Below are 24,518 nucleotides of genomic sequence, written 5' to 3'. Positions count from 1 at the left end.
TCAAACTACGATGCAATGAAGGTATTTGAAACCATGCATCCCCACTTCACATGGTTTAAAAAAAGGGGGGAACCTTAGAATGGAGACCTGAAGCAAATCATACCACACTGAATGCATAAACAATAAAAGATAAATACCCTATTCCTTGCTCAGTAGATTTTACTGCTGCATTGCACAGTACTAAAAGTTTTAGTTATGTTGACCTTATTAAGGCATACCATCAAATACCTATTAAACCCGACAATATGTATACAGCTGCCATATATACACCGTTTGGTTCATTCGAAAGTATCCGTACGCAGTTTGGCTTATGGGATGCATTTGCAACTTTTTATCAATTTATAGATGAAGTCATGAAAGATTTAGAAGGCATTTATATTTTCATTGACAACTTGCTTATAGCTTGTAAAGATTCTTAGTAACACTGCAGGCATTTGAAAGCCTTATTTTCAAAGCTATAGGAATATGGACTTTGCCTAAAAGTTTCAAAATGCACCTTCACCTTCAGTCAAACAGTTATTCATTTCTTAGGTTTTCATCTTAGTGAAAACAAAACTGAACCTCTTCCTGACAAAGTCACTTTTAGGGCATGTTTAATTTTTACAGATGCTTCATACCTAAAGCAGAACACATTCTTTCTTCTTTAATAAAATTCTTGGAAGAACATATCAGCAAAAAGAAATTTCATTCTCATGTTCAGGATTCATCCACACAGTTAACTTGGAATGAAAATGCCAAACAAGCCTTTATTGCTGCCAAAAATGCCATTGCTCAAGCTACCCTTTTCAGACACCCTATTCTTGGAACCTAGTTACGCATATGGGTAGATATGCTTCAGACACTGCAATAAGCAGCACTCTTACACAGATGTCTCAAGAAACATGGAAATCCATAGGAATTTTCTTTATGAAACCCAATAAAAGTAAACAGAAATGGTCTGCATATGATAGGGAATTATTTTCAATTTATTCTGCAATGAAGAAATTGTGACACATGTGATAGCAATAATGAATATTCCTTGTGCCTGCACTGCTGCCAATAGATATGACAACCCTAAGGAGAGGATTTTGGAGAAACACAGTGGAGAACTGTCAAGAAGTAATATGTATATCTGAAGTCTTGAAATAAAGATAAATTTTTATTATGTACCGTGTCTGATTAAAGTTCTTGATGTATGTAATGAGAATATTTAATGTGATAAGAATAACGAAGATCAGGTGGGTACCCCAATGGTTTCCACAAAACTATATTAAAGGCACTGAAAAATTCTTACATGCTTTAGAACAACAACATTCATGGCTAGCTGATTTTAAAAATATATTCTGGTAGTTTCAATGAAAACACTACAAATATAATATAATAAGGGATTTTACAGAGTTCAATTGCTCAAGACTTGATGATTATTAGATACTTACTTTGACACTGAGCAAGATCAACATTTGATTGGTTCATTATCCCATTAACACATTGTGAGCAACCATATTTAGGAAAAAAATTTTGTTTTTTACCACTATTATTATTATCACATTAAAAGGTCCAACATCTGGACTTGTCAAGCCTTTAACGATTCTGGAAAAATATTGGATCATCGGTTTAAATCTACTACACATGATGACATGTAGAATTTATTAAATTAAAAATATGAAATAGTTATGAAATAATGAAGCATTTATGACCTTAATGGAATTAAAATTGACAAAAAAGGGAGGTTTCAATATTTATTTGTTTGTTTTATTAAACATTTCATTCACTGTAAGTTGTTTAATTTGCTTCATTTTTCATGCTAATACATTCTCTCTAATTCTATAGATAGCCATAAAATCTTGTCCAGTTTCAAAGTTCAATTTTTCAAATCCTGTAGTTGCTGTATCAAGAATTCCTACTAAATTGTCATTCGAAATTTTCTAGATTTAGAACCATAATACAGTTTTCGCTGTCCATTAATTTATTGATGACTGAGGTATCATTGGAATGAGAAACCTTTTGGTATATCATTTTCATTTATTATCAATTCTCCACATTTCTTTAAAAATTTCATGAACTGGAAAGTTAAAATTTTTACTTGTGATATTTGAACACCTTCAAATTTGAGACTATCATCATTAAGCTTAGCTAACATTCACTATATACTAAAGCAGTGATTCTCAACCAGTGGTACGCAAGAGAAAACTAGATGGTACACAAAAAAGGCAAAGTACTTTTAACTATTAAATTAAAAAATTTCGTTTAGAAAAAGAAAAATTGATAGAAATTTCCTGCAATCAAACTCCAACTGAAGATCTGAAAAATCATACATTTTTTAACTTTTAGCTGAACTGGGGAAAAAAAAAAAAAAAAAAAAAAAAAAAAAAAAAAAACAATTTAAAGGCATTACAATTTTTATTGCCTTTTTGCAAAGCCTATTTGTGTGAACATGGATTTTTCTTCCATGTCATATTTGAAAAATAAATACAGAACAAAATTTAAAGTGGATCCTAACTTACTGTTAAAACTAAGTGAAATAAGACCAGACATAAAGAAATTGATCTCTCTTAAGCAGTACAAAATTTCACACTTAATTTTAGAATTAAAGTATTATAATTTAATTTTGAATAACTGAAATGGTAATTAATTTTTAATCGAATATTTTTTATGTATGCATATTTAATAGAAATAGTCAGCAGGTTGTACAAATGGCAAAATATATTTGAGAAGTTGAAAAATAATCATTGTAAAATGTAGTGGTGGTACTAAATTTTTTGAATTTTTGTTTAGATGGTATGCATTAGTCAAAAGGTTGAGAACTGCTGCACTAATGATTATGTATCATGAGGATCGGTGACTCATGTTTACCTAAATTTTCTCTTGCTTCTATCACATGCTGATAAAGTTAAACTTGAATTATATTAGTTATTTATTATACTGATGTCTATTTCCTGAACATGATTAAGATTTATCTGAATTCCGAATAAATAAATTTTTTTTTTTTCCTTGGTGCTTTTCTAAAGTCTAAAAATTTTGCCTCTTCTAAATTCTGCTGTCCAGTGTGGCTACACCAGCTCTGGCACCAAACAAATCAGTTATTCTCAATTCAAACAGCACTAAATATAATTTACAGGCCTATCGGTATCACTCACTTTTTTTTTTTTTTTAATAAAGGGAAAATGTTCTGGTAAATGTTTGCTCTTTGATATACTCAATACTTGATGTGGCCAAGCATAATGTCATAAAAGGCTACCATGCTATTTGGTATTCACTTACTAAAATTAAAAATAAAAATCTTAGACATCACTGCATTAGAGTCATTTCTCAAGCTAAAGTCTGTTTATAGTTATGTGATGAAGAAAGCCCCCCCCCCAATAATAATAATAAATAGATAATGATTTGCCAGCTTCGGGCCAGTGTAAAAAAGAATCGAGACTCTCCACATTTTATTACGAAAAAGTATCAAATCAGCAAGCACAGAGCAAGCAAAAAAATTTTAAAAATTGGAATAAAAAGTTGCCAAAAAAATTGCTGATTATCTGTAGGTTTGGATTTAGATCATTCCGAATACTGGAAATCAGAAATTCAAACGTCATACAGCATTATTATTTGATTAACACATCATAAATGTTCCTTAATATCATTTTAAATTTTTCAGCAGACTCACAGTTTTTCTCATGCAACATTTCAGTCTCAATGAATGTAATCTTTAAGTGATATTTTTGGCCTAACAAAAACAAAGTTGTTAAAACTGCAATTCAATCTTGTCTAAAATGATTACACTCTAAAGTTTAGAGACATTCAGAATCACCGTCAAGTATCTTTTCCTTACCTTATGCAATATTTTACTTATCCAAATTGAAACATATGTTCTCTTCCACCACCTGATGATAACATTTATTGCATGACAATTATTGACCACTTCATCAGATGGCTGGAAATGATACTTATGACTGATATTTCTGCTCAGATCTCCATTAGTATAGCATTAATACAAAACGGAATAGTTATATTTGGCTGCCCTGTATCAATTACAATTGGTCCAAGGCTGAAATTTTGTCTCTCGCTTATTTAAAGGTTTGATGAAGATTCTGAGTACCCACTGCATTCAAACTGCTGCTTACCTTCCTTGCCTGATTAAAAGATTTCATAGCTACCTTAAAAATGTAATAATAACAGCTCCTAACAACACAAACTTGACTGAAATTGTACCAACAGTTTTGTTGGTTTTAAGATCTGCCATTAAAAAAGATAAAAACGCTTACATGTACCAAACTCGTTAACGATACCACACTTAAGATTACCCTCAGATATGCTAAATGTTATTAATTCCATACCACCTTCTGAATTCTGTCTTTCTCAACCTTGATCAGTCATGCATTCACTCAAACCAATTCTAACATCTAAACATGTTCAACCATTAATTTATGTACGCCCAGATCTCCAAACTTGTTTTCATGTATTGCTAAGGATAAATTCAGTTAAACCTCCTCTCAGAATTCAGGTTTAATTGCCTCAGTGCAAGATAGAAGCAAGACAAAATGTAGCAGAACAACTATCTTTCATTGCCAATCTCCTGATACATAACCAATAATATATGGCTGACGTTTTTAAGCTATGCTAAAATCATACTTTACTGATTTGATCCAGCTTATTATTTTTTGTAGGTGGCTATTATTACAGCAATTTTATGAAAATTAAAGTCAGAATTTTCAATTATAATGAAAAAAGTTTCTATTTCTGGAGCTGCAACAGAACCTACAAAGCAAAAGCATGTTTTGATGTCTATTAAACAAAAAGTGGAATTGTTGCAAAAAATAGATAAAGGTATATCTGTCTCAAAATTATGTGAAGAGTATGCACTGCAAAATCAACTGCACATAACATATGAAAACAGAAAAAGGAAATTTTTGAATTTTTTGTGGATTTTGACATTTTCCTCACAATGAATAACAGAAAAATTATTTATTATGCTAAAAGTAACGATCATAACAAACTGATGAATGAGTCACTGGGTTGAATGAGATGATGGGTCAGGCAGCATCATGGATAGAGCATGCTACCGACAAGTTCAATGCTAGTAATGGCTCAAGCCAAAATATTTCCTGAAGAAATGAACTAAAACTGAATGCACATATTATACAAGTTAGTTAACTAAATTTAAAAATTGACATGGTATAAGGTAATTAAAAATTTCAGATGAAAAAGCTCCAGCTGATATTGAAGCCACTGAACTATTTGCAGATTTTCTTTTTTAGGCAATATGTACAAAAGAACACCTTGAAAACCTCTGCAGAAAAGGTTCCAACTGGTGTCAAAAATTCCAACATGAGACTAACAATTTCAACATGTGCAAATGCTGCAAAAACAAACAAGTGTAAAATTTTCGTAATCGGGGAAAAAATAGAAAAAAATACAGGACCTCGAGTATTTAAAGGAGCTTTTTCTTCATTATATATTGCATAAATAAAAGAGCATGGATGACACAAGCATTAATGAATAATTGGCTTGCAATTCATTTCATACTGAAGCTCTGCATCATTTGAAATCAGTTAGTTTACCTGATGACGCAAAAATTGACCTGATTGTAGTCAACTGTATAGCTCATACTTCACTTACATTTTTAGCAAAAGATAATATATCCGTATTATTCTTTGAACATGATTCAATCAGTTGAACATGATGTAATCATTAACATAAAAAACTGTAAACGTATTTGTGAAGAGAGGAAAGATATTTCACAAAGCTAATGATAATGTATGATTAATGCTAACACTGATTTTTTGAGATGATGATGAAGACAGCGGTAGCAGCTCTGCTACTGGTGATGAAAAGGAAATTCAGCAATTCAATTCACAGATGTTCAATTAAGAAACTGGAGGGAGGAGACATTCCTACTGAATTATCAAACAGAAAACGGGTAAGATTTTACAAAACATTTATAAAAAAATTAGAAAATAAAGCTTTGAACCAAATGCAAAGTCTAACCTTCGATTTCTTTATTAAATAAATAAAGTCTACCATTAACATTTTTATATAAAAATATCTTTCATTTATTCACTTTACAGCAATCTTCAAACTGTATATAAATTTCAACATCGCTAGAATTGGTATCATGAATGACAGCTGAACCTTTTAAATAAACTTAATATATACAGCTTTATAGTATTTACAGGTGAATTCACTACACATACCTGATTTGATAGGGTTCTATCAAGTAAACAAAGAAGCTCTATTTCAAAGTGAATGATTCACTCATGGGGAAGTGAGAGTAAATATTATATCAAGCTAGGATTTTGCAGTAGCACTGCTAGTATCTGTTCCTTAGTGTCTTCCACACAGTAAGGAGAAATTTTGTTTAACTTTCTACTCTACTTGTTTTTAATTATCTACATTAAGTTATTCATTTCAAACAAGCAATCCAGTCTTCTTTACCACCTGGCTCACTTACTTAACACATTGACAGCTGGTCACATGCCAGTGTATTGATAGTTATTGCCCCAATGCAGAAATGGGGTTTTCCCAGAAGGGCATTTAATTTTTATAACAAGAATGATTGAAAAATAGTAATAAAATGTGATTATGTGTATCATACTAATTACTAAATAATATTTAGGCCTTTCCCAATAGAATATCTTGACTACGCACAATCACGGGATAGGCACTAGAGGTAAAATTTCTTCCTAAAATGCCACATTACGCACTGGCATGTGAAATGTAAAATTGAAAAAGAATAATGAAAATAAAGTATAAAATTAATTATTTTTGTATGACACTTTATCACTAACATATATTTAATATAAATGACTTATTATAAGCTGGTTACAATGATATTATAATTTCAAAAAATATTGTTAAACATTTTATTTGTGGGTCACTTTTGCACAATCTAAGTAATAATTGCGAGATCCATCGCAAATTTTGCAGATATAAATGGTGTCTTTATGTTTTCTTTGGGAATAGCAATATTTGCACAATCTTTTCACCTTTCTTTTCTTTCCATGGTTTGAGCACATGTTCTGATTCAGTTGAATCACACACAGGAGCACGAAGGACAGGTTGAGTTTTCAATAAACACCTTATCACCGGGTAAACGAAAGTCATAAACTGACATGTTTCCAGGGGAATATTTGTTGTAGAGAAAGTTAGAATTTGAAATCATTAATTGCAAAATATGCACAAATATTTTGGTAGGCCATCTAAAGAAGGCCATCTCTTTCACATGGATAATAAATAGGCAAGCATTTGGTATTGCTTATCAATACCTGCCATAAATTTATTATATCGAATGACAGGAAGTGGTTTTGATTTCATTTCACCTCTTTTGTTTGTTGTTTTTCTACAATATAATTCTTGTATTCATTAGAAATGTAAGTTACGTCTCTTTTAGCTTTCCATTTGCCAATCATAACACCATTAGCATATTTCACTATAGTTTCCTCTTTCTTTAGCTTTTTCTCGCTAACTTCTTTTGGAAACGTCTTCCTGTTCTTTCGAATTGTCCCAGTACAATGAGTTTTTCTATCGGCAAGACAGTTTTCCAGCTCATGGCTATTATAATAATTGTCCATAAATACACTACGTCCAGCATCTAACATTCCTTCCAATAAATTAAACACTAAATGTTGCGATTGTCCTTTCCCTCCACAATCAACTATCAGGCAGGTATACACCATAAATTTGATAACCATACCATTAGGTGTTATGATCATGTATAACTTAATACCATATTTGTGGCATTTGTTTGGAATATACTGTTTAAAAATGAGCCATCTATGCCACAATATCATCAACTCCTTTAAACCAAGCTCTTGTCCTGGGTAGTATATTTCCAGCCAATTGCATATTGAACAAATTCACCGTACTTCAAATTTTATATAGTCGATCTTTTGGGGGTTCTGCATTTTGCTCTGGAATTGTAGTGAAGCACAATGCCCTCAATAAATGAGAATACATTCAAGCCAAAAAGTTTATCTGTTTTCCAGTTATCTTGAATGTGATTTATTTTTATAGTTCACATATGTAAAATTAATCCTACGAATACCAACAATTCATCTTTTGTGGTTTCTTTCCAAGCATTAATTCTAGAATGTTTCTTTTCCTCATGGCAACAAAGTTAATTTATAAGCATAGTCATTGGTTTGAGCAATTACTTCATACAAGATTTTATCGATAAATAAATGACAAAATTAATCAATCCGATTGTCACCTGAAACAGATTGCCAACAAATAGTCTGATTTTGTGAAATGAAATTGTTTCATTTTTAAGGAGCCATTTTCCCAAATTATACTTCCTACCATAGCTGAATCATGCTTATGACATGTTGCCTCTTCTACATCTTGGCAACTCTTCATCTTCCTCCTCAGAATCTGAAATATAATGGACACCTTGGGGAAGAATGAAATCTTCATCACTGTCATAACTAATATCACTTGGGTACTCTTCCGAAAGCTCAGCCCACAAATTTGCTACTTCATCATCTGTTAGAGGCAAATTATGTTGCATTTTTCTCATTTTTGGGGCATGAAGGCCCTACAAAAATATCATCTCTACAGCTCATATTTTAATAACTAATAAAGCCATAAATTCGAAACCACATACCTTTACAACTAGTTTCTAACCTTTACTCTATGCCAATACCAGTAGACACACCTAACATATAATGCTGATTAAAGCGGAGACTAAATATTAAGGCACTGCTCTCCACTCGCAAGCATGTGGCTAATAGGACATCGCTCCACACCCCGTGCTGGCGCATGGTTGCCTCTTTACCATTGACACCACGTCCCACAGTGAAAGTGTTAAGCAAATCTTGATGAAATTGTAATGCAACAACATTTCATACTACCCTACACCACAATTATTCAGTGGACATTTTAGAGGTCTCAGGTATTTTTTTCTATATGAAATAACATAACTGGTATTTCTGTTATATAATATTATTATATTAATATAATTGGTATTTCAGTTATATTCAAGGAATAATAAAAAATCTAGACTTTAGTTTTAATCTTTCAAAGAAAATTATCTGTGAAGATTTTTGGCCATCAAAGCAGCTTTGTCCAATTATGAAAGAAGTAATTTTTACAAAAAGATTCATTCTTAAATTCTGGCCATAAGTATGAAAACAAATTGAAAAATTACAGAAGGACCATAAATTTTAACTAAAATGACATATAAATACATAATCAGTTCCTAAACTATAGAATACATACTTTGACAAGTGTTACATTAAAATGTTAAAAAAAAAAAAAAAAAAAAAAAAAAAAAAAAAGAAGAAGCTTTTTACCTCTGGTATCCAAACTTCATAAATATATGGAATAGTGTAAGCAGCATCTCCCATACAGGATTTGTATAGTTCAAAGAAGTAATCAAACAATCTGGTTTGCTATAAAAATACACATGTAAGTAAATATGTTAAAAAAAATACATTTTAAAGATTTTCAAAAAATTCTCTGGCATTATGACTGCATTTGCCATAGACTGCAAATGCTCCCCTTTGCCACAGAGGCCTTCAACTTGGCTAGCCTCTCTTTTCTAAAATACGATATGGATAAATGGATGAGAATTCCACCACACTTTTCATTAGATTTTTAGAGAAAATTAAATAATAAATAATTGAACATAACAGAACATTTATCCATACTTATTTAAATAGTTAAACTATTATTAATACATTTATTCCTTTTAACAGTCCTATGGATGCACCATTGTTAATTTCTTCTTAACCAGTGTTAGGGTTCTCATAATAATAGCTTGCTGTAAGTTCTGGTACAAATGTGGTAGAGTATACATAAAGAGGCTCCTACACATTCAGGTTCCTTCTACTACAAAACGTCATTGTTGAAGTAAGATCATCTTTTTCTGAATGCAAGTTTCACTAAAAATGATATGATCTTAAAATGAATGCACTTCAGAATATTAATAAGAAATTAGTAGTAATTAATATTATAATATTCAATAAGAATACTGATGTTACTAATAAACTGAATTTTATTTAAAAAAACATTTGTCATATGTAGTTTAATATTTTACTTCATTTAAATCAAAGGATTTTTTTTAAACCATTGAAAGTACTGAAATAAAGATGCATGTCTTATAATCAATGGCATCTTCAAAATGGAATGATACAGTTTGATAAAAAAATTTTCAATTCCTAAAATATTATATCAAAATGCAGTTTCCTACTGTTGGTTTATAACTAAATCTCTTCATTCTATGTATAGTCTCTGCGATTACGCTGTTATGTATTAATTGTCTATTAATTTCAAGCTTTAAGTTGATTGCTTACTTATTTCTGTTTGATCAGTAATTGAAGTTGTTATTTTTTGCTTTAGTTGTTTAAAGTTAGCTGTAAGTTTTAAGTTGTAAACTTTTGGTAAACTTTAAATTTACGTTGGAAGCTTTAAAAGTTTTGTTAAAGTGAAGTTGTTTAATTTTAATTTGAGTTTAGGGACTTAAAGTTTCATTTGGTTTCATAAAGTTTGTTTTGACCCTTAAAGTTATGTAACTTTAATTTATTTAAAATGTTTGTTTGTGACACATTTTTTGGTGTGTTAATTGGATAACACAAAATAGGTCTCTTGGTTTTGATTCTGTGTTAAACAGACTTTAATTTCAAGCATTTCTTGAGTATTATTTCAATTTAAAAATAGAAATTATGAATTTAACTAATGGAAAATTTATATGCTTTTGTATTGAAAATTTGTGCCTTTCTGGTGGAATTATAGGTTTTTGCTTAACTTAATTGCTTGAGAAGTTATTCGTAATTAAATGTATATTTTTAGTAGAAATAGCGCAGATTTCCTGACTTCAAAATGTTCACTTAGAAGTGCAGTTTTTAAGTTTCCAGAGCTGAGTTTTGACAGATGATGAATGTTTACTGCCACCCATTTCTGGAGGGGTGAATCTTCCCGTGAAAAGGGTTAGTTGTCTTGGCATGTTTTTTTTGGCGAGAAAATTTTAGAGGTTGAATTATTCTTGGAAAAATTTATAAATTTTTATATGGTTTTGTTCTTGGAGTGATTGAGTTCTTGGAGTGAGATTTTTCTTATCTCTTTTGGGAAGTTTTTGGGAATGTAGAAGTTTTCGATTTATAACTTCTTGCATGCTTGTTAGAGGCAGATTGGACACACAAAAATTTCTGGGCCAGCAGAGTGTAGAAGGTGAAAAAGAAATGCTGCAGCAAAATTCCTTTCGCTATCACTGGTTCCGACAAAATTAAACTCCAGCTTTTCAGGAGTTCTTTATCAAAGGAGATTATTTCAACCTCTTCAGATTACCAGTGATGGAGCCTATTGTATTGAATAATCTATCACCGATACAAAACTCTATGCGCGAAGTCCAGTGAAGTTCACCGAGGCATCACCCCAGCAGAGTAGGCCTAGTGAGGATGAAAGGAGGCGAAAATTTCTGGTGTTTCCCTCTAGTGCAACGGTTGCATTACAGATTGCCGGCTTAGATGGTCAACTTGATCCGCAAGATACCCGCCGTCGAATGCAGCTGATCTGAGCGTCCTGTTTCAAGAAAGACCGTACCAGGAGATGTCTACAGACCAGGAGGTAACATTACTTAAATTTTCCTTAGAGATGGGGACATTTGCAACCAGTGCCGACCCCTATTTCTCGGTCAACTACCAATAATTTTATTCATTTACTGAGTTGCAAATATTTAGTGTTAAGAAATATTGTTTCTCAGTTTATCATCAAGAGATTATTATTGTTAATTTAAAAATTAAATTGGTTTGAAACTTCTAGTACTCCAGAGGATATCCTTGACTAATTGCAATGAATTATATATTTAATAAATCAGCATACCTATTATTTTGGTGTGACAATTATAATACTTACTACATACGCTTTTTTAACCAGGATTGTAGCACATTTAGATTCCACAATGCAATGGTTTAACTTTTTCTAGGTTATGTTGATTTAGTTATTGGTGTTCTTGTTAAGGTAATTAAAAGGCAGGCTATTCACCACATTCAGTTGATTTATTTTATTTAAGAGTGAAGAAAATTATACACCACAACAATGCAAGTGTTTACGTACATACACACATGTGAGAATGAAAATTTCTCACACCATGCAGTTTATTAGCATGGACATTATCGTAACATTAATCACAATCGCAGAACTGCACATGCATATAAACAACCGTCAAACGGATTTTTCCCACCTTTTTGCTGATTTCGGCTCGCATGAGTATGCAGGGCTGTGTGCTTGCATATCTCACACTCATGGAATGATGTTTCTTTTTGATGGAAAAGAAGGAGTGAAACAGCTTGAAAATTGCACAAATTAGCTGAAAATGATTAAGTTGAAAATTAATCTGTTTTGTTGCCGTGCTAATATTTAACCCATCCTCAAGTAAATTATTAACGTATGTTTCGCATCAAGCAATTGCTGCCATTTGTAACTGACTCACCTCCATAGACGTAATGTGACTGTCGAACCTGTTCGAACTTCGACATCAGTTTCAAGCTTTGGCGCTTTTTGGTGACAGATATTTCACGCATGCGCAATATAATTATGGCAGATGTAGAAAAAGTTATGTGTGCCTAGACCTTTATCCGGGCTAAAAATTGCATTCAGTATTGAAAGTTAACCTGTGTCCTTCACGTATAAGACACAGGTAACTTTTTTGAAACCAAATTTAGGAAAAAAAGTGTGTCTTATATGCCATCAAATACGGTAATTCAAAGTGAAATGTACCTTGATTTAATTGCTGCTTGTGAAAACAGCATATTCATTCTAAAATCAGATAGACTCTAAAAATCATTGTTCTAGACAGCTACACAAATCGCCTACATATGGAGACGGCTCTGCGTGTAATTCGGTAACACATCATTACATACTATTCAGCACATATAACTCATAAACCTTAACAGAAAAGCAGTTATGTACAATGCATAGACCTACCATCTTTGTTTACTTCATAAGCTAGAAGTAATTAAAAATGCTTCTTATCTGAAAACAGATTACACAAACATGATCATCCAGATTCTTTTTATTTTTGATTTAACTTAACAGAAACTATCTAAAATCTGGATACTAAGCATTTATTGGAGAGAGGGAGAGTTTTGCATTAAGCATTTTATTTTAGAAATATTAGATAAATTATTATTATTATTATTATTATTATTATTATTTGTAAAAAATTAGCTTTGCAGTTTTATTTTACTTGAAACAGGCAAATAAAAATTATTTAATGTCATCATGTTGTTTTTATATTTTGTTTCACAGAAATAAAATTAATTTACAGTAATTTAACTGTATAATTGTAGTTCAAAATAAAACAAATTTCCCCCATTTTTACTTAAATATGAATGCTTACTCATGAGAAAGTATATATATATAAACCAAAATTTTCCGACTATTTCGATAAGATAATCAGAAAATCTGGATATATCCCCCCCCTCGAGGTAAATGCTAATCATAAAGAACATTTAAATCATGGGAGCATATACATCTGAACATGTTGTGGTCCCAGTTGGCCAAAAAATTTAGAGGTCTACTGTATAAATACTCAACACACATACCACGTCAGGATTATAAAGAGGTCCAAACCATGACAGTGCTTTTAACCGACTCTTTCGTCTAGGATCATCACTAAAAAACAATGAATGTCTTATACTTCTGGTTCTTCCAAAAGCAATCTCCACGAGATGGTCCTGGAAATAGAATTAATTTAATTAATATGAATCTGGGAAAACAAAAAGCAAATATATGAACTTTTAAAGTACTAAACTAAGTTTTGATATAATTTTTTAAAAACTAAGGTAAGAACAATTTTATAAATTAAGCTTTTATCTAAAATTTATACAATAATTATTGAACTGAAAAAAGAAAAGCTATTTATTGTATAGTTTAATGCAAACAAGAAATTAAATAATTCTCATTACAAAATTCATTTACAATTATATGCTATGAATAAGAAAAGCATGGGTTATAATAAAACTTTCTTTAACCTTGTTTTATTTTCATCTAAATTACAACCAACCAGAAAAAACAGCAATTTCCAAAAAACTGGGAAAAAAAAAAAAAAAAAAAAAAAAAAAAAAACAGAAAAGTTTCCAATATACATACTTCATTTAAAAGATATTTTCCCTTGCTCTATCACAATGTTGCAAAATAGGAAAATTCTGACAGTTTTATTTTGTTAAACAAAAATATACGTAAAAAATCCCTTCAGTATTAGTTTAAAAAAGTTTTAATCAAATTTTAAAAAATAAATAGCTGCACCACATTGTAACATCATCTACAATGACTGCTATACAAAATAAGTTGAGCAGCTTATTAGGAAATAGTTTAAAAATAGATAGCACAAGTTTTGACCCTAACAACAAGTGACATAACAACAACAACAACAACAACAACAAAAAAAAAAAAAAAAAAAAAAAAAAAAAAGAGGCTTGCTTAAAAAATTCTAAAAAGATGGCTAAAATTAAACTGAAAAATCATTTTACAATAATGAATAATCAACCTTTTAGTTCCAACAACTGTTTGTGTAAAAAAAAAAAAAAAAAAAAAAAAAAAAGAGAGAGAGAGAGAAAGAAAACATTGTGTAATTACCCCCCCCCCAAAAAAAAAATCTGAAATTATGCTAAAAATCTCTTCTGAACTTCATTTAAAACATTTTTTTTTCTGCTCTACCTGATGGAGCAAACAGTGAAAGAAGATACATATGAAAAATTATTTCAACATTTAATAACTAAAAAAAAATTGAATTAAATTTGGAAAAACTGGTTTACCACACTGTACTGCTATTCATCAACAGTAGTAATATTTTTCACTAATTTAAGATCAATTTAAAACATTACTATTAATTGCCATTCTTTAATTCAATAATTTTCATGCTTTTTAGAAGCGCTTCTTTCATAATTTTTGAAAATTTTAAATCTTTATAATGGAAAAATTTTTAGATGTTAGAATTTTAAAGCTCCATAAAAGAATACAATATAGCATACTCGAATAAAATAAAGAAAATTAACTTTGAAAATGAAACACTGAGAAAAATGTATATAAACTTATGAAATGTAGAAAAATTTAAGTGAACGTAGATTTCATTATGAATAAACTTGGTACAGTCAATAACTTGAATAAACTTGGTACAGTCAAAAGTCGTTAATCCGGACTCGTCGGGACTTTCGCGATTCCGGATTATCGATTTTTCCAGATTATAGGTCATCAGTTTAAATCTGGTAAGATGGCATGCAGAAATTATAAAATTAAAAATATGAAACCGTAATTTATGAAATAAAGAACAATTATGATCTAAAGGGTATCAAAATTTACAAAAAAAAAAAAAAAAAAAAAAAAAAAAAGCTTAATATTTATTTGTTTACTTTATTAAACATTTCTTTCAATGTAAGTTGTTTAAGTTGCTTCGTTTTTTATGTGATAATACATTCTCTTTAATTCTATAAACAGACATAATTTCTTGTTCAGTTACAAAGTTCCGCTGTTCAAGTCAATTGCTGTGTCGAGAATACCGACTAATTTGCCAATCGAAATTTTTTCGTCTTTAATAACCTCTGTCACTTTCTTCGCTATCGGAAGCGAATTATAATGACGAGGAATTTGATTTAAATCATATCAAAGACGGAGTACATCGAGATGAAATACTACATTTAGTAAGGAATTATAAGCCAAATAAAATAAAAACATCTGCCCTGAAGATAAGGATAGTGCAGACAGATCAACTTCCAATTCATTGTGCTTCGCGGCGTTAAAGATAAACAAACATTAAAGTTTAGATAAACAAAGGATATGCCTTTATCCATTTTTTTGCAGCAATTCTACTTTTTGTTTAATGGACTTCGAAACATACGTTCGTTTTGTAGATCCTTTACATATTAGTAAATATATATCAGAAATTCTATTTGACATAATCAAAAGTTCAAGCTTACTTTTATAAAATTGAGCTAACAGTCTGCAAAAAATAATAAGCCGAATCCAATTCGAAGATTAAGGAACAACGCAATCTGCAACATTAACCGAATTAGATCATTTTAGCTTAGCTTATACCGTCCGTTATACATTAAACGCGCATTCGTAAACGTATTTTGCGCACGCGCATATGCATATTTGCAGCCGTAAAGGACTTACGCGTCAACGCGACGCATGCGCAGAAAGTTTGTAGCTTTGAGGTCCAGATTATAGATCATTCCGGATTATGGGTGTCTGAATTAACGACTTTTGACTGTATGACCTTACAAATTCGTTTTCCAGCACTGCAAAAGAATAAGTGATTCTATATAAAATTGTCACTTTTTTTTTTTAAAAGAAGAAAATTGCCAAATCAATACTTTTTCTTATTCTTCTTTTAAAAGAAGGTGAACAGTTCATTTTATAATTCATGAAAAGCTCAAAATTTGATAATCAAATAAAATTATATATATATATATATATTATAGTTTGCACCATCAGGTAAATCAGGAAAAAAGTCTTTTAAATGAATCAAACTTTTAATGTCATATTTGATTTTTAAAAAAATGCTTAAGTTTTTTCCAAATATTTGGCATCATGATTTAAAATTTGAACATCTTATATATATTATATTATACTAAAAAATTATTATTATTTTATTATATATTAAAATAATACTATAATTCTAATTTTATATTATAATATTTATATATAATTTTACTTTTAGATGTTAAAATTTTAAACCATGGTGCCAAACTGTTGGGAAAAACTTTAGCATTTCAAATATGACATTAACAGTTTGATTCATTTAAAAGACTTTTTCCAGTTCTACCTGATGGTGCAAATTGTAAACTTTTGAGATTTTCAGTTTGTTCGTTAAATGAAGACATGCAAAAAATCATGAAAACAATGAAACATTTAATTAAAAAAAATAAAAATCTAAATTTTAAAATGTTGCTTGACAACACTGCATTGACATCCATAAACACAGTTTACACAGAATATGAACTCTACAGCTTATTAGGAAGTAGGTTAAAAATTGATGACAAACTTTTGATCTGAGTGACAATGAGTGAAATAAATGTTCATAAAACAAAATAAATTCATGATAAATAAAGTAACACTAAACAAATTTACTTGCAATATGTAAAAAAGTTCGGTTTCAAGTTTTCTAATTCAATCTTAGTTTAATAATTAGTTTAATCAATAATTAGTTTTCTAATCAATGTTTTCTAATTTATGAATTTATAAATCTCTGCTTTAGACACATTTTCATTTGCCATGTTGCACATTTAAAATTTTCTTTGCAGATATTTTCAACATGCAATAAAGCAATTTTGGTAATTATGCAGCATGCAATCTACCACTTTTAGTTTATCTATATATTAGATAATGCCATTAAAAAAGATTATGACTTCTTTCCACTACTTTATTGCACATTTGCATATGACAACTATCAAATTTTTTATTTTATGAAGGTATTATTACTACATGGCTCAGTTAATATGAGTGATGAATGGCTTACAAGACGTTGGGTTGATAAGGACACAATCATCAAACAGTAAATGACGAAAAGAACTTCAACAAAACTAGAGATGCTACTAATACTCAAACAATCATGAATTGTGCCTGGAAATTTGGAAGTGAAAGATTCTATACAATATGCAGAGTACAATGCTGCAGACACTTATTCTCACAGAAGTATGGTGAAGATCTGCATTTTATTTTTTTTGGGGGGAGGAAGCTATTTTTGGCTTTGCTGTGCAACATTCGTAATGTAGACTGAAGGACTCATAAAACTGCACTTTTAAGGCCTACTCATGCTTTTGTTTTACATAATTGGAAAACCAGTTTATGAAATTAATATAATCACTTTAATTTCTGTATTCTTAATTATTAGCACAAAAGTACTATTAATCTCGAAATGTGTCAGCAAATGTTATTACTTTGTATATCTCATATTATACACACACTCACACACACACACACATATATATATATATATATGTGTGTGTGTGTGTGTGTGTGTGTATGTATGTATGTTTCTGGCACTATGGGAAAACAATAACAAATAGAGAAACCAAACCTCCACCAGATGTTATGTATTAATCGTTTTTATTTTCAAGCTTATGTTTTGCTTATTATTTTTCTTTTTTTGTTGTTTAAAGTTGGTTGTAAGTTTAAATTGTAACTTTTGTAAACTTTAAATTTAGGTTAGGTTGCTTTAAAAGTTTTTTGAGTTGCAGTTGTTTAATTTTAATTTGAGTTTAGGGGACTTAAGATTTTTGGTTTTTGTATCTTGTTGTTTTGACCTTTAAGGTTGTTTAACTTTTAACTTTAATTATTTTAAAGCCTTGTTGCTGCACTTTTGGTGTGCTAAAAAAATTTTTTTTTCTTAACCTTAAGTAACTTAATTTTTATCCCTCTTTCTTTTAAAGTTAAACAAATACATATTTTCTGACTGGCGGTAGGAAAAATCGATTGTAATTGTAATTCAATTTGGATAATATGTGTGTATACTTTAATTGCAGCTGAAGAAACAATTTTTATAGTGCTGACATTTTTTATTATGAATTATAATGTTGTGTAATTAGTAGTTTCATTTTTTTAATTTCCCAAAGTCATTTTTGTGTTAACTTGGTTCAGAAAATTTTCACCCCTTGCCGTCGGCTTGGAATTCATTCTCGAAAACTCTTATCAGAGAATTTACTGCACCCTAAAATTCCTTTCTCCCAAGCAAAAAACCATATGTGCGGGGGACGTGTTGGATGGTTACACCAAATGGTGTTTCCCAAAAAGAGGACCCTGTTTTGCTGGACAGGCGAGCATGGAGAGGTTGTTACAGCATACTTTATGGAGGGGAAAATATTCGTTAAGTTAGAAGCTTTTCATGGTCGACTGGGACCTCGAGCAAGGCTAGTTTATTCCCCCCTTTGTTTTCATCTGAGGAGCTTGTTGACAGATTTGGTGTGGCCTTGGAAGCTGAATGGAGATAACTGGCTCTTCTGGTAGTCGGCAAACCCCTTCCCGTGAAGATTTCTTGGTTCAGGTTGCTGGTTTTGGCTTCCTGCTGATCAACATCTATGCCAAATTTTCAAAAAAAGTGCCAGCTATTAAAGTGGCTGCGCAGTGTTTTTCAACAGAGAGAGAGAGAGACACGAGGAAACCATTTTGAATAACACGTTAGTTTTTGAAGGAAGGGACCAAGGAGATATTTTTGTTGTTTTCAATGACTTCTAAGATGCAAAGCGGGGACCAGCTGATGGTGTTGCTGAGCAGACGAGGAGATTAAACAACCTACCCCGAAGGAAGGAGTTGTAGCACCAGACTTGCAGAATGGCCAGCGTTTTGGTGATGACCGGAGTCCTGCCGGTTGGAAGCGGCTGTGGGGCAGAGAACCTGGCTTCTGAAAGTGTTGCACATTATTAATTCTGATTGTTTTTCTTTTACAGAAACCCCTAGCGATGAAATTGTTATTTCCAGCTCGTGTGACCTATACCAAGAACCCAAAATAATGTTTGATGCCTTCGAAAGGTGAAATTGTTAAATTTGTTAGCAGGAATGTTTTTAAATTGTTTCTTCAGAGTTAACCTGATCAGACCTGCCGTCACCCTTGTTAAAAATGTAAATTATTCACACAAATTTGCTCATTAATAAACGTTAGATTGATTTTACCTACTTAGCCTTGTAATTATTGTATTTAGTTCCTTACACTGGACCTTAGTCACAGAATGGGTTTAGCCTACACAACGCAATATTTCTGAAATTCAGAATTGTTTGCATATTTTGTTTTTATGTTACACTATGATAACTACTCATATACTATGTTATGTGATTGATACAATATTAGTTGAAATGTTCTGTTATGTTACCCAAATACATACAGTTACTTACCTCATAATCTGGTATGAACATTGATAATAGTAATTACACAGTAATGATGTTCAGTGGTAAATAATACGTATGAATTTATATTATGTTATAATGATATAACACAGACAATTCACCCATTCCTGGAACACTAAATTTTTCTTTTTTAGTTTAATATTTTGTACAAATTCAACAAATTGTTGATTAACAAACTCGGCGATTTGAAAGTGACCAGTGGCAAATGCTGTTAAAGAAAGAAAAAAAAAAAAAAATTATCACCAGTGCAAGTGACAGTTGCCATTCAGAAATATGTGAGATATATATCTTTTATTTTTAATTAACAAATTTGGCAATTTGAAATCAATGTGTTGCCAATGCCAGAAATAAAATACTTTTATCTTCCATATGCTAGGTTGTTGAAATTCAGTAAAACTTAAGATATTTAACTTTCAAAATTAATCTGGAAGTTTAGTGAGTTACAAACTAAGTGATTTTAAAATCAATAAAAATGGTTCTTAATATTTTTCTGCTTTTTAATTTGATTAATTTAGATAAAAATGCATTAAAATCACAAGCTGTCTAATTAGAAATACTAAATATTTATATGAAAGTATACTAGCTGGACTCAATGAAATCACTACGTACTTTTTCTGACAACTAATTTAAGCAGCTGGCCATGCATGCAGCTAGTTCTTAAAGAAATAATATAACAAATATAAAAAAGTACGGCAACACTTCACTCTATCAAGAATTCTATAGCTATGTTATTTTTAAACATTTTGTGGTTCTGTTGTTGAATTTTATGTGGCACAGTGTGAAGAACATGACAATAATAATATTCACTATAGAAATAGTTAATAATAAAAAGACAAGCCATCTAACTTAAAAAAAAAAAAAAAAAAAAAACTGAGAATAGATATGATGAATTGAGATAAGACTGACAAAAATAGAAAAATGTATGCTTACACTAAATACTCTCACGATAATTCTAAACATAAGCTGCTTTTAAAAATTATGTGATTTTGCTTTCCAATTGTATGTGGGAAGAAATCGATTATTAATAAAGCTGAAAAGACAAAACTGCATTAGCAGGTGTTAGTTCAAGAGCAGACTGGTAGCCTGCAGAGCTAAGCAAGAGCATTAAAGATCTAACAAATATCCTCTGGTACCATATTAAAATCTGAATCTTTTCAGATTTTCTTCTCCCCCCTCCTTTTTTTGTAGTATTTCTTTCATAGTTAAAAACAGCATTTTAGTGGCCCCATCTAACAAATTATTAACAAAATAAAAGCAGCATATTTTGTACTACATCATTAGCACAGTGTTTCTAAAACTTTTAATCTATTTACCTATATACATATAATTGCTATTAATTATGACCCACATGCATGCACAGTTGTGATTTACTGGGAAGAAAGAATATAATGCAATATTGAAGTAATAAATGAACATGAATGTATGGGGAAAACACACAAAATGTCCTAATGCTTACAAATAAGCATTCAGGTAAAATGAAGACCTCGAGGATAAAGAATGAAAAAGACAAATCTGTCACCAAACCAACTTCTGCTCTAGATTACAATAAAACACATGTATGCCGTCAACAGAATTGATCAATTACTTTCTTATTTCTCACCGCTGTAGAAATCACTAAAATGGCACAGAAAAGTTGAGTTTCAACATTTGAATATGGCAGTTTCTAACTCCTATGTTTAGTATAACAAAGTCAGTGGGAACAAATCTCAGATTCAATTTCAAAAACAAAGAAATAGTTGCTACTAAATTATACTGAATGCAAGGATATACCACCTCCTAGAAATTATATCATGCATCATAAGTTTTCAAATATATCGCAAATGGAATACCAACAATACTCACAATAAACATAAACATGAACTAAGGAACAAGAAAGTGTGTCATGCAGTCCTCACCAAATTTGACGATAAACATATCAGTGCAAAACATGCACATCAAAGCTTGCATTATGTGTAGTGCCTTGTTTTAAAAAATATCCTAGCAAAATATGCAAAATTTACAATTTTTTTTTTTTTTTTTTTTTGTTTATTTTATCAGAATTTAACACAAACACTAGAGGGGAATTCTCAGCACAAGAAGTAAGATAAAAGCACAGCATCACTGCTGTGATGAATGTGTTAAGAAACTTTTCACAATCCACCAAAAACTGTCTCCCAAATCATGCTTTAAGAACCACTACAACAAAGAAGCTTACACTTTACTGAATATTACATTAAAAACAAGGCATCTACAACAGCCTAACTTACATCTTTCCAAAATATGAAAAAAAAAAAAAAAAAAAAAAAAGATGTCTTGAGTTTTGAATATTCTAAGCCAAAGTCTATGATGAAGAGAGAAATCTTGAAGGAGGGAATAAATAAATTTATTGTTTTGTTGCTTTGAATCAAACTAGAGTTTTCCATATCTAAAGGTTTTACACAATCAATTCAAGATGATGATAATTAAATATAACATGGAAGGGATGCCTTAAGTCCTTTAAGCCTGCAGTGATCCATGAGAAATATATATGCACATTAATAAAACACTGTGGATCCAATTGTCAAAAAAAAAAAAAAAAAAAAGACATTTTTATATGCTTATTAATTTCAAAAGGTTCATTCCATCACAACTAATTATGCTTATTTTCTTGATATATATTGCATCCATACATTATGCTTAAAAATTATGTAAAATATTACTATACATAAAATACTTAAATCCTATGTTTCAGCAGGTTTGTGAATTCACAACAGTTACACTAGCATGCAGAATGAGTGACCCACGCAATGTGCAGCAAAAACAATAGAAAACTATAAAAGTGAAGACTGACATCATAAGTATCATTTTGCACTCAGTTTGATAACTAAATGTTGACAAAGTTGACTACAAAATGACAGTTCAATAGTATGATTAAGGAACAACATGACAGCTGAAAACAGACTAATGTCAGAATGATCTATAAAATATTATGGCCATGAAGAAGGTTTTTGGCGAAAAAAGAAATTCCCCACCTTCAGGCTTGCTTACCCACATCACATTGGCATACAAAGACACACTGCAAGACTGGTGTTGGGTTTGTTAGGGTCAACTGTGCAAAAGCTGCAGCCTTTTGTCTTAAATTACTGCACCTTTACACCAAATGAACCGATTGTTATATCCAGATAAACACGAGTCTGGATGCATAGCTTTCATGCAAGATTGTTTACATTTTACAATCTCCAGATTTAAGATTGCTTAAGCTGGGACATCAAGGATTGACATTCAAGTTAAAAACAGAAGGTGATATTTTGTTCACGTTATATTATTCACATTACATACACTGATTCATAACATCAGTAGATCTGCTGGACATGGCATACTACAGGCAAGTAAATACCATAGTTGAAAGGGATCATTTTTGAGGTCCTGAAGTAATTATGCTATGATCCAATACTCTTCTTTGCATATTTAACAGATGACTTATCACTGTTGTGGTTTACCATGATGCTACATACCGTATCAATATTGATGACAATTCAGATGTAGAGTATCTCAGATGTTCAAATGCACTGAAATACTTGCTCTTAGGCCATCCAGATAATCATCAATTAAAAAACAATCATGGGATTATCTGGACTAGTTATATCCTCTAATCTCAGTCCATAAAATACACTTAGTATGATCACAAACATCAGATTGCAGCCTCTAAACCACTACCAAGGACTGCACAACTGCTAAGAACATGAATCTACTGCATGAATAGAACACAATAATAGAAAGCATGGCTGCACATTCTGAGGTCTGTATAAAAATCAAAGGCCATTTCTTGCCTATTAAAAGAGAGAAGAAATTTTTTTATTACAATAATATGACATATTACTATAATGAAAAAAGAAAATATGCATTTTTTTATTTCCTTTCTTATTTTAACAGCCTTTTTTTTCTGTCAAATATGTGAATTTTCTTAATTTGTTTCCATATAGCTTATGACGCATTCATTTGCCATTTGATCTTTCACCAAAGCAGGTACTCAGCATAAAATTTATCTGCAACAACAATATCTTTAATTTTTTAACATGTATGTATAGTAAATTGGCTTATAAACAAGATTTCCTTTTCTTGAGAAATGGGTCCTTAAAAAATTCTAGATCATCTACAAATTACCCATACCTTTTATTTTCATATACAATCTCCAATTACAAATATTTCATTTCTTAAGCAACTGAACACTTGTCTTTAACTGAAAGCACAATTCTCTCCACTTTAGATGCCATAATTACAAATAATACTTTCAGAAAATATAAACTCTTGCCTGGAGCAGAGAAAGAGAAAGGTTGAAGTAGACTCTAAGACAGAAGTAGAATAAATGAAAGAAACATTTTGGCAACAACAAAGGTGGAGGCAGGGTGGGATAACTTAACACTGGAATAGCAATTTTAAGAAGTTTTTGGCAACTAAGAACTAAATAATTCAAAAATTGGGAAGGGAGTGGAAGATTCTGGAAAATATAAATCATAACATCAGTATTTTATTCTCAAACTTTTCCAAGATTTTTCATTTATAACTGTCCATAAAATTACCAATGAGTTCAGATAATTAATGGTTTCACCAATTTGTACTAGCGAGCAAGCCTGCTAGATGAACGGGCTGCGGCCAAAGCAAGTTTACAAGTTCTATGTACATCTAAAAAGAAAATGTTCAACTTTATTTTGGTTTGCTTAACAATTTTCACCATATAGAATATGGTTGTACTAATATTG

General features: G+C 30.8%; 1 protein-coding gene across 1 annotated transcript in view; it reads right to left on the bottom strand.

Moving 5' to 3' along the window:
- LOC118190632 (uncharacterized) overlaps positions 1–24,518 on the bottom strand; it is a 175,565-nt gene that overhangs the window by 11,620 nt on the left and 139,427 nt on the right. The window contains exons 10-11 of the mRNA XM_085818342.1: positions 13,506–13,637; positions 9,255–9,353 (exon numbers count right to left, since the gene is read on the bottom strand). Of these exons, the coding sequence (XP_085674468.1) occupies positions 9,255–9,353; positions 13,506–13,637 (231 nt within the window). The remainder of the gene's footprint in view (positions 1–9,254; positions 9,354–13,505; positions 13,638–24,518) is intronic.

Source organism: Stegodyphus dumicola, chromosome 6, assembly GCF_044657685.1.
Source record: "Stegodyphus dumicola isolate Sdum_Otavi_A_Nest chromosome 6, ASM4465768v1".
Lineage (NCBI taxonomy): Eukaryota > Metazoa > Arthropoda > Arachnida > Araneae > Eresidae > Stegodyphus > Stegodyphus dumicola.
This window is presented reverse-complemented; position numbering and strand designations above follow the sequence as displayed.